The sequence below is a fragment of the Pararge aegeria genome, chromosome 12, assembly GCF_905163445.1.
Source record: "Pararge aegeria chromosome 12, ilParAegt1.1, whole genome shotgun sequence".
NCBI lineage: Eukaryota > Metazoa > Arthropoda > Insecta > Lepidoptera > Nymphalidae > Pararge > Pararge aegeria.
Window position 1 is genome coordinate 10194280 of NC_053191.1, and position 13213 is coordinate 10207492.

Genomic DNA, 13213 nt, shown 5'->3' on the forward strand with positions numbered 1-13213 from the left:
GAATGGTAGTGGTATATAGAACTGTCACGTGCTAGTGATATTAACCCCGGCTAATATCTCCGCTTCTGGCCTTTTAGGAGTAATAAATTATATAATATATTTTTAAAAAGTACTACGGAAGAGTGCACTCCTTACGATAATTGCAATAACTAGGTTAAATTTCGGAAAATTAATAGTAGTATGACTAACCTTGCTTGTAATAAAAATACGTTGATCAAGATAGGTAAATTAAAAGCCGCCACAGCTATAATAACGATACGAAAAAACATCCTAAGTAGACAATGTAACTCATTTTGCTGACGGGCCCGTAATCAGCGAAAACACATAGAGAAACTCAACAAATTGTCATTCGAAATGGGTACCTATCAGTCTTATTTGTGCACGCAGCATGAATTGAATCGCAATATACATGCTTAGTTCTACTGTATGTCATGTCGCACAGGACCAGCCGTGCTTGACCGACCGGCGTGCTTGGATTAATCTTTCAGCATTACTGACTAGCGAACTAGATGCATGGCGGGGCACGCTTAAGCTCTCCCACCGAGGCAATATTAGGGGCCATTTTGAGTAGTTATGTCTATGTTTTTTCGTTCGCTGCCCGTAACTGATTCATTGCACTTTTCTTAAGTACGACTGACGAGTGCACGTTGCATATTAGATATGTAACGGGCACTTGTCTATGTAGCAAAATGGTGTGGTTTTAATTAATTGTAAACGTACTATAGTTTAATTATAATCATGCTATACATTATGAACTAATAATCCTATTGAACTTTGTCACTTATTATATTGTGGTTTATCGAAAAAATTATATGAACTAAATAAACGACTTGTAGGTATATTTACAATGATCTTTTTTATTTATAAATACATCCCAAACTTAATCTCCTAAAAGCGCTGTACCGATAACTTATTATTTATTATGTACATTCTAAAATATTTCGTCGATTTGAAATACGAAATATTTAGTGGATCTTAAATAGTAATACAAACTAATATAAAAAAAAATTAAACACATTTCATAACCTATGTTACCTTCTGGTAACTTAGATGGTACTTAGCTGTTACTGAGAATTTCTGATAGAAAAACCTAAAAATGTTTTGGGCCGACCCGGTTATTGAACTTAATACCTTTTGATCCGTAGTAAAACATGTCCGCTACTTGACCGTCAAGGCAGTTTTATATACGCTTACATACTTAAATCTATGTGCATAATTTGTACATACGCAGGACACTAACAAAAATATATGTCATTGTCTAATTATCTATGAATCTATGAACAAAATCTTCAAATTTGTACTTTATGTACGTATAGGTGGGTATGTAGGATCAATCAGCCCCACAGTTGCCACCCTGGATACCGGGATTCGCTAACCGATAGCAAGTTTGACACACCACCCTCGTTACTCAGTGGATAAGGAGCCTGAAAAGAAGAAACATAATCATAAGCCGCACAAAACAAAGTCCTGGTATTAGAAAATGGATAGTTCCAGCCAGAGCTAAAATAATTGATTTAAGCCTATGCTAACTGGATATGGTTATCGCAGCCTTCTAATTCGAAAATAATTATGCTGAATTTTTTAGACAAAAAATATTGTTTTTTTTATTAAATTTTTTTACGTTTTTTAGTAGCTAGTTTAGCATTTATTAAAATTATAATAGCCAAGTGTCAACTGCTCATAACCTTTAACAAAGTATTGCTTACTCCCAAGCGACAAAGTTCCTCCTCCTTTAATGTAGGCTAAATATTAAAACAAGCTGAGCGTCCCTCTCATTGATTTAATAGTTAAGTATACATAAATTATTACGTCTCTACCTTATGTACCAACTTATTAAGAGAGGAATTCTACTATTTCTACTACTGTAAATTAACTACTTTGTCGGCAATGGTTAGTCTATGTAACAAGATTGTTATTATATTATGTATTAAGTTGCATCTGATTGACTGTTTTTGACAAAAAAAAAATCTGTTGCCAACGAACTTATATTACTTTAACTTCACCTAGATCAAAGACTGAAGATGTAGAAAATGTCCGGGAAAGACAATGTACACGGATACATACGAACGGTAGAAGGTAAATAAAAGTAAGACTTACATTGGTTGCTCCCAACCAGCGCTTTTTGATGAAATCTGCAGCGCGCTCCCCGATCATAACGGTAGGGGCGTTTGTGTTGCCTGAAGTTACCGCCGGCATTATACTGGCGTCCGCCACACGCAGCCTGTCGATGCCTTGCACCTGGTAGCATAACGAGGATAAGGCAAAACTTCGGATTCTTAGGAATCCGCCAAATTGTGTGTTCGCATCGGCATCCACATGCATGGTATATGTGAATTTCTCTTTTATAAAGTCATAATGAGAGAAAGTTAAGATGAGACTTGAGAGCGCGTACCTAAATGAAGAAGCACTAAAACTAACACAAAGGCAGACGGAATATCACAAACTCATGCGGATCAAAATTAGGTACATTTAGCCTTTTTTTTTGGATTCCTTGACAAATAATTGTTATCTTAAGGAAGTTCAATTTTGACCCGGTACTATATATCTCTATATTGACTATATATCTACCCATACTGACTAAACTACACGCGATATAGATTTACTACGAACTAAGAACTGGAGAAGTCGAGAAATTATAAACTAACCTGCAGAAAATTATCTACTACAGCAGTAGGATCGCCCCTTGGTCCCATTTTGCAGGATCCAGCCTGATGATTCTCAGGGGCAGTTTGCATCCGCACCGCACATTCCCAGTATGCGTCGCATCCAAACTTGATTTTCTCGCAGCCTTTTACTGGTGTTTTGTCGAGTTTCATTCCATACTTCTTAAGTGCTTTCGTTTCTGATAGTTTCACCGCAAATTTAATACCCTCGACCAATGTTTTGACGTCGTCTGGGTGTGTTAGATAACTGTAATTAATAATTTTATGTGGGTAAGTAAAGATTTTAAATCTTAAGCAACTTGATCCTGGCTCTGCGTAAATCTAAAACTTTCCAAAGCTTACTTTGCATAAATTTTGGGGTAGGCAAATGGGTCAGCACTGCCTATCTCAAGCTTGCCTCTGCTTTTCGGATGAAGAACGGCAGGGAACATCTGGACACTGCGGGACCCATTTCCGAGTTTTTCTCCCACCATGCCTGTCTTCGCACAATCCGCTAGGAAGCCACTGAAGAAGAGTTGGACATCGGGGTTGTCATCTTTCGGGTTTGAATACTTCGTATTGATGAGAGCTGTAACTTCAGATATACCTGAAAAGCATATTATACAAGTGTTATTAGCTCTTACGTGAACCAAGAGTATATTAGTAGATAGTAACATAAAGAGCTCATAAACTATGGGGATCGATTCGACATTATGGTACAAAGATGCTGAAATGGCGACCTCGCACTGAAATATACACTGTTGTATGTTGATTAGTTGTAGTTACTCAAGGTTTCTCCGAATAAATGGACCGTATCCTTGGTGAATGGAACTCTCTATAAGAGACATTTTGTTTTACGAGAACAAGTGATGATAAATTGAAGTTGCTTTAATTTTTCAGTAAACAATTGGAAAAGTCAAGTTGCATTTACTTACCAGTTCCAGACATTAGTCCATCTCTGAACAGTAAATACTCCATAGCGGTTGCCCAATTAAGAGGTGCCGTATTGTTATCGTTGACGTGGAAGTTCAGGAAGTGAGCCACATGGTTGTGCAGGTTGCGACCCACAGCTGGCAATTTGTGGACCAGTTTGACCCCCGCACGAGATAATACTTCAGGATCGCCTATTCCGCTCAATTGAAGAATTTGGGGAGATGCTACTGCACCGGCGCTGTAAATATTTTCTATATAAGATAACTAAGTAAATCAATGACTTTAATTCTCTACGACATGCTTTAATATAAACTTTGAAATTTTAACTACCCTCAAATTTTCTATCGTACATTTTTCACCTCCTCATAGGCTCATAGGTACATTGCTGTTATTAACGAGACGTTAGAATGTGGATTTGAGTTCACGGGCGTTACGATTTAAATGTCGGAGTAGCTACAGGTACCATTACAGGAATTTGTTTGTACTAAGTATAGATTAATAAGTTTCGTATGTTATCCTACCTGGTTAGATTTTTCAAATACGGCTCACGAGGTCTTGATTTCGATTGGTCCGAAAACTTTATATTTTGAAAATTTTATTCTATAAATCTCTCTCTTCTATGAGAGAGGAAGCTTGTACCTGGCTTTAATAGGCTGAAGATAATAACTAAACTTGTAGGAAACCGGCTTTAAGGTACTCCGGCCTTTTAGGAAATACAGGAATCGAATACGTCTTATTTGAACTATTTAGTTCTTCAATTTACACTCCTATTACTTATTAACATTAACATCTTCCCGTCATCTTACCTTACAATGATTTCATTGTTCGCAAATATGACTTCAGTGCCGCCAAAACTGTTTCTCACTTCCACCGCGTAAGCTTGTCTGGTGGTCTGGTTGATCAGTACTTTGGTGACCGTAGCGTTAAGCATCACGTGGAGATTTTGGCGATGCTTGGCTGGACGGAGGAAAGCCCGAGCCACGCTTAAACGTGATCCGTTGCGATTGGTAGTTTGAGCAATGGAGAACCCTGTATGACGTTCGCCGTTTAAGTCAACTGCCTGATACCCTGTAGAAAACAGAAAATAGTTATTTTTAAGTGAGATCCGACAATTTCACCAGTTTCACATTTTGTATTTAAACTCGTGTAGCACTTCAGTGAGTTTTGAAACAGATGGAATTGGATTGATTGGATAGACGGCCGATAGGAGCAGTGGGCAGTTGTGGGCAGTGATTTCCACAACTGGAAAATGTTTGTATGAACAACATGATTGTCTTTCAGTGTGTGAGTGTTAATCTGTGCATTATAACTATTTATGTATGTTATTGATTTTCCGTCGGTTACCTATAACACAAGCTACGCTTACTTTGGGGCTTAATGGCGATGTGTGTATTGTTGTCATACATTTATTTATTATTTATTTAATGAGGAACAAAACCAACTTTGTCCAAAATAAAACACGTTTTTATTTAATGGTAGGTACCTACATCACTATCCTGTATAATCCACCTATACCTCCAAAATAATTTTGAAAGAACGAGACGTTTATTCACGTAATCATTTTAAAATACACTATTTAAAAAAAATTGTGACTACCGAGTTTTTCCACATATAACTACTGTATTTTCTATTACAATAGTGTTTGAAATTGCTGGGATGTTATTTCGTTGCGTACCGCAGTGTCGAGTTCGATTTGGAGCGAATGGGAGAACAATGTATAATTACTTTAAAAATAGTGTATCAATTAAATAATTATATTAAATAATATAGAACAAAGTATTTTATACCTAATTCCTCTCCAGCTTTAATAAGACTGTAACTCAAAGGTGGATGGTAAGGGAACTGCGATACTGTCAAGGGTCCGCCGGTGGCGTGATAGCCCCGGTCCATCTCTTCTACCTGCTTGTTGTCTTCTGATTTAAGGAAGTAGGGCAGCACGTCTTCGTACGCCCACCCTTCATTTCCAGCTGCCGCCCAACTGTCGTAGTCCTTGCGGGAACCTCTTATATACATCATACCATTCATTACCGATGTACCACCCAGTACCTGGATTAAATAAAAATCTGAATTGTTTTTTATTTATATTTAGAGCTGTCTGTTATCTGTAGAGCTTAATTTTTTTTATTTATTATTTTATTAAAAAAAAGTATGTATTGTATGGAAACAATACAAGACGCACAAAAGAATAACAAAAGCTATACAGTAGTGTTCAAAGGCGGTCTTATTAAAGCAATCTCTAACAGAGAACCCTTGGTGAAAGTTATAGATTAACGAGAAAATGTTTTGTAAATATTTTAAATAAATAAATAAAATAAATAAAATGGGGCAATTCAAACATTAAAACCTAAATATGTTTTTTGTTTTTCAAAATGTATCCTATCGTGATGCTAAGAATCTTGAGCTAAGATTAAGATCTAGAATAGTAATAATTATTATTTGTTTATCGATTAAAACTCACTAATTGTAAAAAAAATAAGTTTTAGAATATTTAACATAATCCAGATGAAAAAACCGGTATACCTAATCGTTTTCTACACATTCTGCTTGCAAGCATCTTGGAAGTACTTAAAGCTTGTTAGATGTAATGATAAGATCCAAACCAGGATTTATCCACTTATATGTTTGGTTATACTACATATCGTTTACTAGGAAGCTCTCACAATAAGGAGTTTAACAAGGAAATTAAAGTTGGGTTACCTTTCCTCTTGGCCAGTAACATTTCTTATCCTTTTCACCAAGACAAGCAGCCGGTTCGGGTTCAGTTTGGTATCCCCAGTCAATACTGGATCCTATGAAGTTCAGGAACATAGACGGCACTTGTGCACCAGTAGGCTCATCGAAACCTGGAAATATTGTGATCCTAGTAAAGGCAAAATATATTTCAAGTTGTCCTTACTTACCTAGCAAAATCTAAGTTACGTCTGTGGTTGTTGTGAATGTATGACCAGTTAGAAATGTGTTCAGTATTTACTGAGAGGAGCCGATGATAAACTTAGCAGTTAAACGTTAACGTTTTACAATACTTGTTTTCAATTGTGTGCAGAGTTAAGTGGGGCCGTTTATTTACGTGCATCAATGGGTACTTAAATTTTATAAGCTTTAACCTCAATCAAAAATGAAATCTGTACTTTCGAAGTAGGCTCAATTTTTAATGCCAATTTTTGAATTCCTATTCAATTTTTACAATTTTTATTTAAAGATTGACAGTGTGTTTACTTGTATAAAGGAGTCAAAAACGACATTAAAAAATAATTTCTTTTTTTTCCATTACTTGACAGTAAGCTCACTTGATGGTAAGTAATGTTGCAGTCTAAGGTAGCGGTCTTACTTGCTAGGGGTATAGAAGTTATATTATTATAACCATAACACTAATCGGAACTTACGGAATGCTACAATACATTGCGACACATCTATAAGGTCGTAACTAGCCCCAGCCGAAGCTTTCCATTTAGGCAAAACTAGAAAAAATTCAGAAATTATGAATTCCCGAATTGCCACAGCCGAACCGAGGCCTTACACTTCAAAGACCACTTCGCACTCCACTGGGCCAGGCACGTCAAGAACTTTGAGTTAAGTTTGTTTTGAAAGAATCAGGACTATGATGTTTTTATTACCAGCTTCCAGAAGAAGAACCCTCCATTCCGGCACCTCGGACAAACGCGCTGCTACCACGGAACCGGCTGATCCGCCACCGACGACAATAAAGTCGTACACTGAGTCCATGTTACGTCGATACTGAAAATAATAATACAATTTGCCAATAAGAAGCCATAGTTTCATGGTAGAAAATAATTATTTATAGTAATAATTGACTGACCAAGTAAATGGCCCACCCGATGGTAAGACGAATCCCCTATTAACATAGAATCACCGCCTGTTGTCCAACCAATCAGAGCGGTAAGCATTATTTATCTATTTATACTCTCTATTTGCAAACTACGTTCAAGAAGAATTAGAAAAAAACACAGGACAGAAGCAGTACCTATACAAAAGGCGGCCATATCAAATTTAAATTAAAATTCAAAGTAATTGAATTTTCAATCATGGGATGCTTTAGAATCGATACTGAGTCCAAAACATATTTTTTTATTTAATTTTTGTCTGTCTTTCTGTCTGTCCGGGCATCACGTGAAAACTATTGAACGGATTTAAATAAAATTCGGTAGTGGTAGCTGATATCCCGGGTCAACATATAGGATACTTTTTATCCCGATAAACAATAAGTTTCCTCCGGAATATGGGATGAAAGTTTTTATCAATTTTACTTCATATCTCCGCATGTATTGTCTAATTTTAATAAAGGTCTGATGAATATTGTTGGAGATCAAGGACATAATTCTTCACAGATAACAGCAAGTCGCAAGGCATATGGGACAACGGTTGAATGCATGCGTACCATCCTACTAATATTATAAAGTCGAAAGTTAGTGAGAATAGATGTATGGATGGATGTTTGTTACGCTTTAGCGCCACAACGAATAAACCGATTTTGCTAAAATTTGGCATAGATACCTATACTATAGTCTGGCATAGCTTATATGCTTCTTTTTATCCCGGAAAAGCAAACAGCTTCTACAGGATAGCATCGCTATTTTTTCCCCATTTGAAAATCCGCGCAACGGAGTTTTAGATTGACTTGGTTTTTATGGATAGGCATAATTGACGTGGTTTTTTTTTTAAGTAGACTTATTCGCGTACGAAGTCGCGCGGGTCCGCTAGTATTATTATATACCTATTTGAAAATCTAACGCAGAATTTTATTAAGTTATATAAAACTGTTTTTTAAAAACTAAAAAATATAATGGCCTAATTATACTTATTAGTAATTAATATAATAATATTAATATTAACTATTATTATTTATTTAATATTAACTATTAACTATTTAGCACCTATGTAAGCTTAAACAATAATTTCTCAAGTAATTTTATCTTCTAATTTTATTTCCGTTAACACACTTCCTGGTTATTGTATAACAATCTGATGATAAAATTACGTTATACGGCGATGTTTTACTGTGTAAAGATATAATTATTTTCATTCATGAGCACTACAGTTTCACACAACTGTGTGAAGGTGTACGCATGTAGAATTGATTCGAGTAAGAATATAATATCATGAAATATCTAGCAACGGTTGTATGAGTATATCAGCGATGAAGACATGAATGGGTTACAGTGGGTTTATAATGTAAGATTTTTACTTGCCAAAACATCCGATCCATGCCTACTTTTAACAGACCTAAAAAAGGGAGGAGGTTCTTAACTCGACTGTTTTTTTATATATTTTTTACTAGATTACTCCACAAAGTATAAACCGATTTTGAGGAATCTTTTTTTTGTTTTGTACGTTGTACCTCAGAGGTGGTCCCATTTTAATTTGGTGGCATTTAATTTGAGGTATCCTGTGTTATGTAATATTATAGGTACACCTATGGCAGTTGGAGTACATACCTATTTTTTAAATTAACTTGTGCATGCATCTTTCGAAAAGCACCATATGGTCAAGTGGAACTGATGATCAAGATCATGGATGGCCACCGGAATTAAGTATAAAATAATTAGTATTACACGGGTTGCGCTTCGATTATGGTATATGGCTGCTAAGCAATTTCTGCTCGTCACAAAAATAAACGAAAAAAAACGGATGGTTAAGTGCTGGGAGTCCTTATCCGTTAACACCCCGGCCTCGGATAAAGTAATATCTTGCAAAAGTTCAAATTCGAATTCAAAACTTCTTTACTCATGTAAACCTACAGCTACGAGGCTTCAAAACGCGCCCTGGTCTAAGAAGGGCCCACAACAAACTTAGCCGGGTAATTTTTTTTTTGTTATCACCATCTCACAGTAAATTTATATTACGCTATGAATTTAGAGAAATTCACACCCAAGTTTTTTTATTGTTTAAGTAATCCTTAACGTTATAATAGGACTTTTCTGTAACAACTTACATTTTATATAAACTTTGAACTTATTGAGAGACATCTCAAAGATTTCATACGGTAAAGGTTATGAGCAGTTGACATTTTGCTATTCAGTCTAACTGTGATACCCCTAGCGAGCTTGCCGGTTAGGGGTATGACACTTATATTAGGTAAGGCACGGGACAATGTCGATTCTAGTCTATGCTATGCAAACAAGCTAACTACTTTTGTTATCCTAGACCTACGAGGCAATAGGTTAATGATATCTTACGTTATCGAAATAATTAAGTAATTTAAATTTTGCGGGAATAGATGTAAATTTACTTAATGCAAACACGTAAAAAGTTAAACTTGTAGTTTTTTAAGAAATCAATATTTCAAACGGAGCCTCATAATTCCCTAGAACAAATTCCTATTTAAAAAATACTAGCATCTTTAATCGTGCCAAGCATAAGCTTGATGTTTTGTCTCCGATAAAAGAATACTAGGTACTTAATACGAAACTAATGGATTGATGATGATGATGATGAAAGTAAAAAATTGGGTAAATGTTTACACAAATTTCCACTGCGACGATACATGGGATGGAAATCCGTCTTACGGTATAATTTTTCGGTAGGTACTCAAAAAACAAATTTGGTCATACATGTATACCTACATGGTATTGCTCGTACAGAGAGATATAATTTGGATGTATGCCAAGTTGCCTGTGTTAAATCTGCTTTGCTTCATTCGGTGAGGATTATAATAACGCACCAAAAGAAGTATAACATAAATGAAAAAAAGACGAATAAAACGAACGATTATTTAGCTATTCTATAAAATCTTCGTAAAGTGCATTTAACCGTTACGAAGTTATGGACAGATAAAAAAAGTTTACGCCGCTTCGCAATCGGATGATCTAGTATCCTAACCAAAATAAACTTCGCGAATTTTACATAATAATGCCAATTACGTAAGTGATTCGGAACAAAAGATAAAAGTGGTCTCAATGCTATGCCGTAGGCTCGGTACTGTGCTGTACTGCTAACGTAATAGACTACCAGGGCTGGCTAAATGTTGTTAAATTTTTAGATTATTTGGTACCTTCGTACTTAAAATTTCACGAGGAAAATACTTGTAAAAATCTTCTTTTAAACTTAATTCAGGTTAAAAATTTGAATTTCGAATCGAACCTAAATCTAACCAATCAAAGTTGTCATTGAAAATATAATTGACATTGAATTTGGCTTTCGCTTTTACTAAGGTTGGTGCCTTTCGAGTATGCTGCCGATATAATCTGTGTGGTGTCACGAATTCTCTTAAACAAACGAGATTTAAAAAAGAAAACAAAATTATTGGAACTTAAGTTCCTTAGTGACTTTATTTGCCAATTATTAAAACTTACTTTACTTTTTAACTGTAAAGCTTATAATTACTCTAATGTCACTAGTTCACAGCCCTAAACTGTTACGTGTCATTTCGCGAAGCACCGCTGTTTCCGAAGCACTTCGCAACAAACCGCTGCCGGCGATGTTTTGCGGTTGATTTGAAAATGACTGCCGTGACCCGGTGTAATCAATAATTTAGGACAAATGTAACATTTACTTTTGCGGCTTATAGCATGAAGCTATTAGGGGTGACATGTGCCATCTAAACTTTACCTTATAGCCTGGACTGATACGTGTAATTTGCCATATTTGATCACCATATCACGATCGCATAGGTCTTTGGATGATACGGAAGCGATGATGGCCTACTAGTTGGTTGGTTGGCTTTACTTTCGGGGGACCTAGTTCGAGAACATAACGTTATAACGCTAATACACACGCTTGGCCTACGTGGTGGACTATGGCCTAAACTCTTCTAACTAATACCAGTAATTGTGTTATATGATAATGTTGATACGCAGCCATGATACGTAGTCCCGCTAAGTTGCTAAGATATGATACACGATACGGCATGTTGAATGTAGAGTCAGTGTTTGTCCCGTCATTAAATGAGAGCTTACACGTATCTGGCTATTAAATACTGGCTTCTGATATGACACGGAGTAAACTGACCACGGTGATCGAATCTGGACCCGGCTTAGACCTCTAGCACTACGTGACCATGAGCACTGCTAGTGGCCATAGCTTTTAGCAGCTTATCTTCATCTTCGCCAGCTAATTTCTGACCCACTTCTGGCAACAGGCTGCTCTCTCTTCGTAGAGAGAGCTTCGGAGCATAGACTCAGCAAAGTTTCTAAGAGGATGGCTTATGTTATTGGAAAATGTGTGCTACAATTTAATTTGAGCAATAAAAAAAAAAAAAACTATTTTATTTGTTAAAATGCCGGTTTGGGTGCTGTGTTCATTTATATTACTTTTACAAGCCATTTTCCTAACTATTCTAAGATTTATATTTATAGAAAAACCTAATTTCTAGGTAATACTTGTTTGGACCGAACCGCGAACTTTTCGAACATTCATTAGCGTGCTTATGTTTCACAGATACTAAATTTATATACAATACTAGCGGACCCCAGCGCCATCTTTCGGGCTAATTTGTGAATCTAAACCATCCAAACGTGTACCAAAAATTCATTCAAATCGGTCCAGCCGTCTAGGAGGAGTTCAGTGACATACACACGCACACAAGAAATATATATATACTATATATATAAAGATAATGTATATGCAATATTTGTATTGTACGTATTAAATTACCTGTGCTCTTCCACAAGGATCTTCCAGGTCGCACTGGCTTCTTAAGAACACCTCAAGTAGGCCCATGAAAAGCATGAAAGCTCCACCGCCGCAGGTCGCAGCAAGTGTTGGCCCCGGCTGTGCCATTGGACAGTCGCAGGTTATTGCCATCTGGAACAACACGTAAAGCTACTTGAAATACCTAACATTATTGTCTTACTTATGGGCACAGCTGTTAAGAAATATTACAAAGAATATATGGCATACACTAATTGAGTACCCGCTAATAAAATTAATCGTACGAACACACAAAAAAATATTCCTATTCCTTTTCGAAGTCTGAATATATAAAATAGCTTCTCGTTTTGATATAAGTTAATAAAACCATTACACATAAAATAATACATACATTTTCTTATATCTAATTTACGAGTAAGTACCCATAAATTTTATCTAGTTTATTTAAATAGAAAGGCTAGTCACTTATTTACTCATAAATTTTGAAATATAACTTACATGGCCAGTCCATAAAATAACTGGTTGACCTATGTCCTTGTGAAACACATTAGACACCAACTATTAGATATGATTTGTCATTTCGAGGCGGTTTACGTACGAGCACTTTCCTATTGGTAAACTTGCCCCAGGCGAGGGGCAAAGTTAGCTAACATGAATATGAGGTGTATGTGCTCACTATGTACGTATAATTAGATATAAGTTATATTTAAGAACCAAAAAAGGTGGTAAAACTATTCAGTTCGAAGGAGTGAAACTATACAATCGTGTAGAAATTTATTTTTAATGGAACAGTCAATTTTAAGTTTTAAAAAATAACTGAGATCCCCTTGCCATAATTCAATACGATGAGTTGGTAATGGTTAATCTCTGTATAGGTACGTTAAGACTGTAGATAGCTTATGAAAGTATTTATTTATACTTAATTCAAGAATTAATGAGACTGATGTGATGACTTATAATTTTCCGTTCTCATTACATTTTAGCTCATCACAGTCAAAAGTACTGTATTGAGCTATGGTAACCGCAACCTT

General features: G+C 35.9%; 1 protein-coding gene across 1 annotated transcript; it reads right to left on the reverse strand.

Annotated features, from left to right (window-relative positions):
- Positions 1–1334: 1334 nt before the first annotated feature.
- LOC120627930 (glucose dehydrogenase [FAD, quinone]) lies at positions 1335–12335 on the reverse strand. The gene is made up of 10 exons (XM_039896056.1): positions 12186–12335; positions 7190–7310; positions 6273–6418; positions 5363–5621; positions 4382–4643; positions 3578–3813; positions 3006–3249; positions 2646–2910; positions 2098–2238; positions 1335–1424 (listed from the first exon to the last, which is right to left on the reverse strand). The coding sequence occupies exons 1-10, from the start codon at positions 12333–12335 to the stop codon at positions 1335–1337; spliced, it is 1914 nt and encodes a 637-aa protein (XP_039751990.1).
- Between the last annotated feature and the right edge of the window lie 878 nt (positions 12336–13213).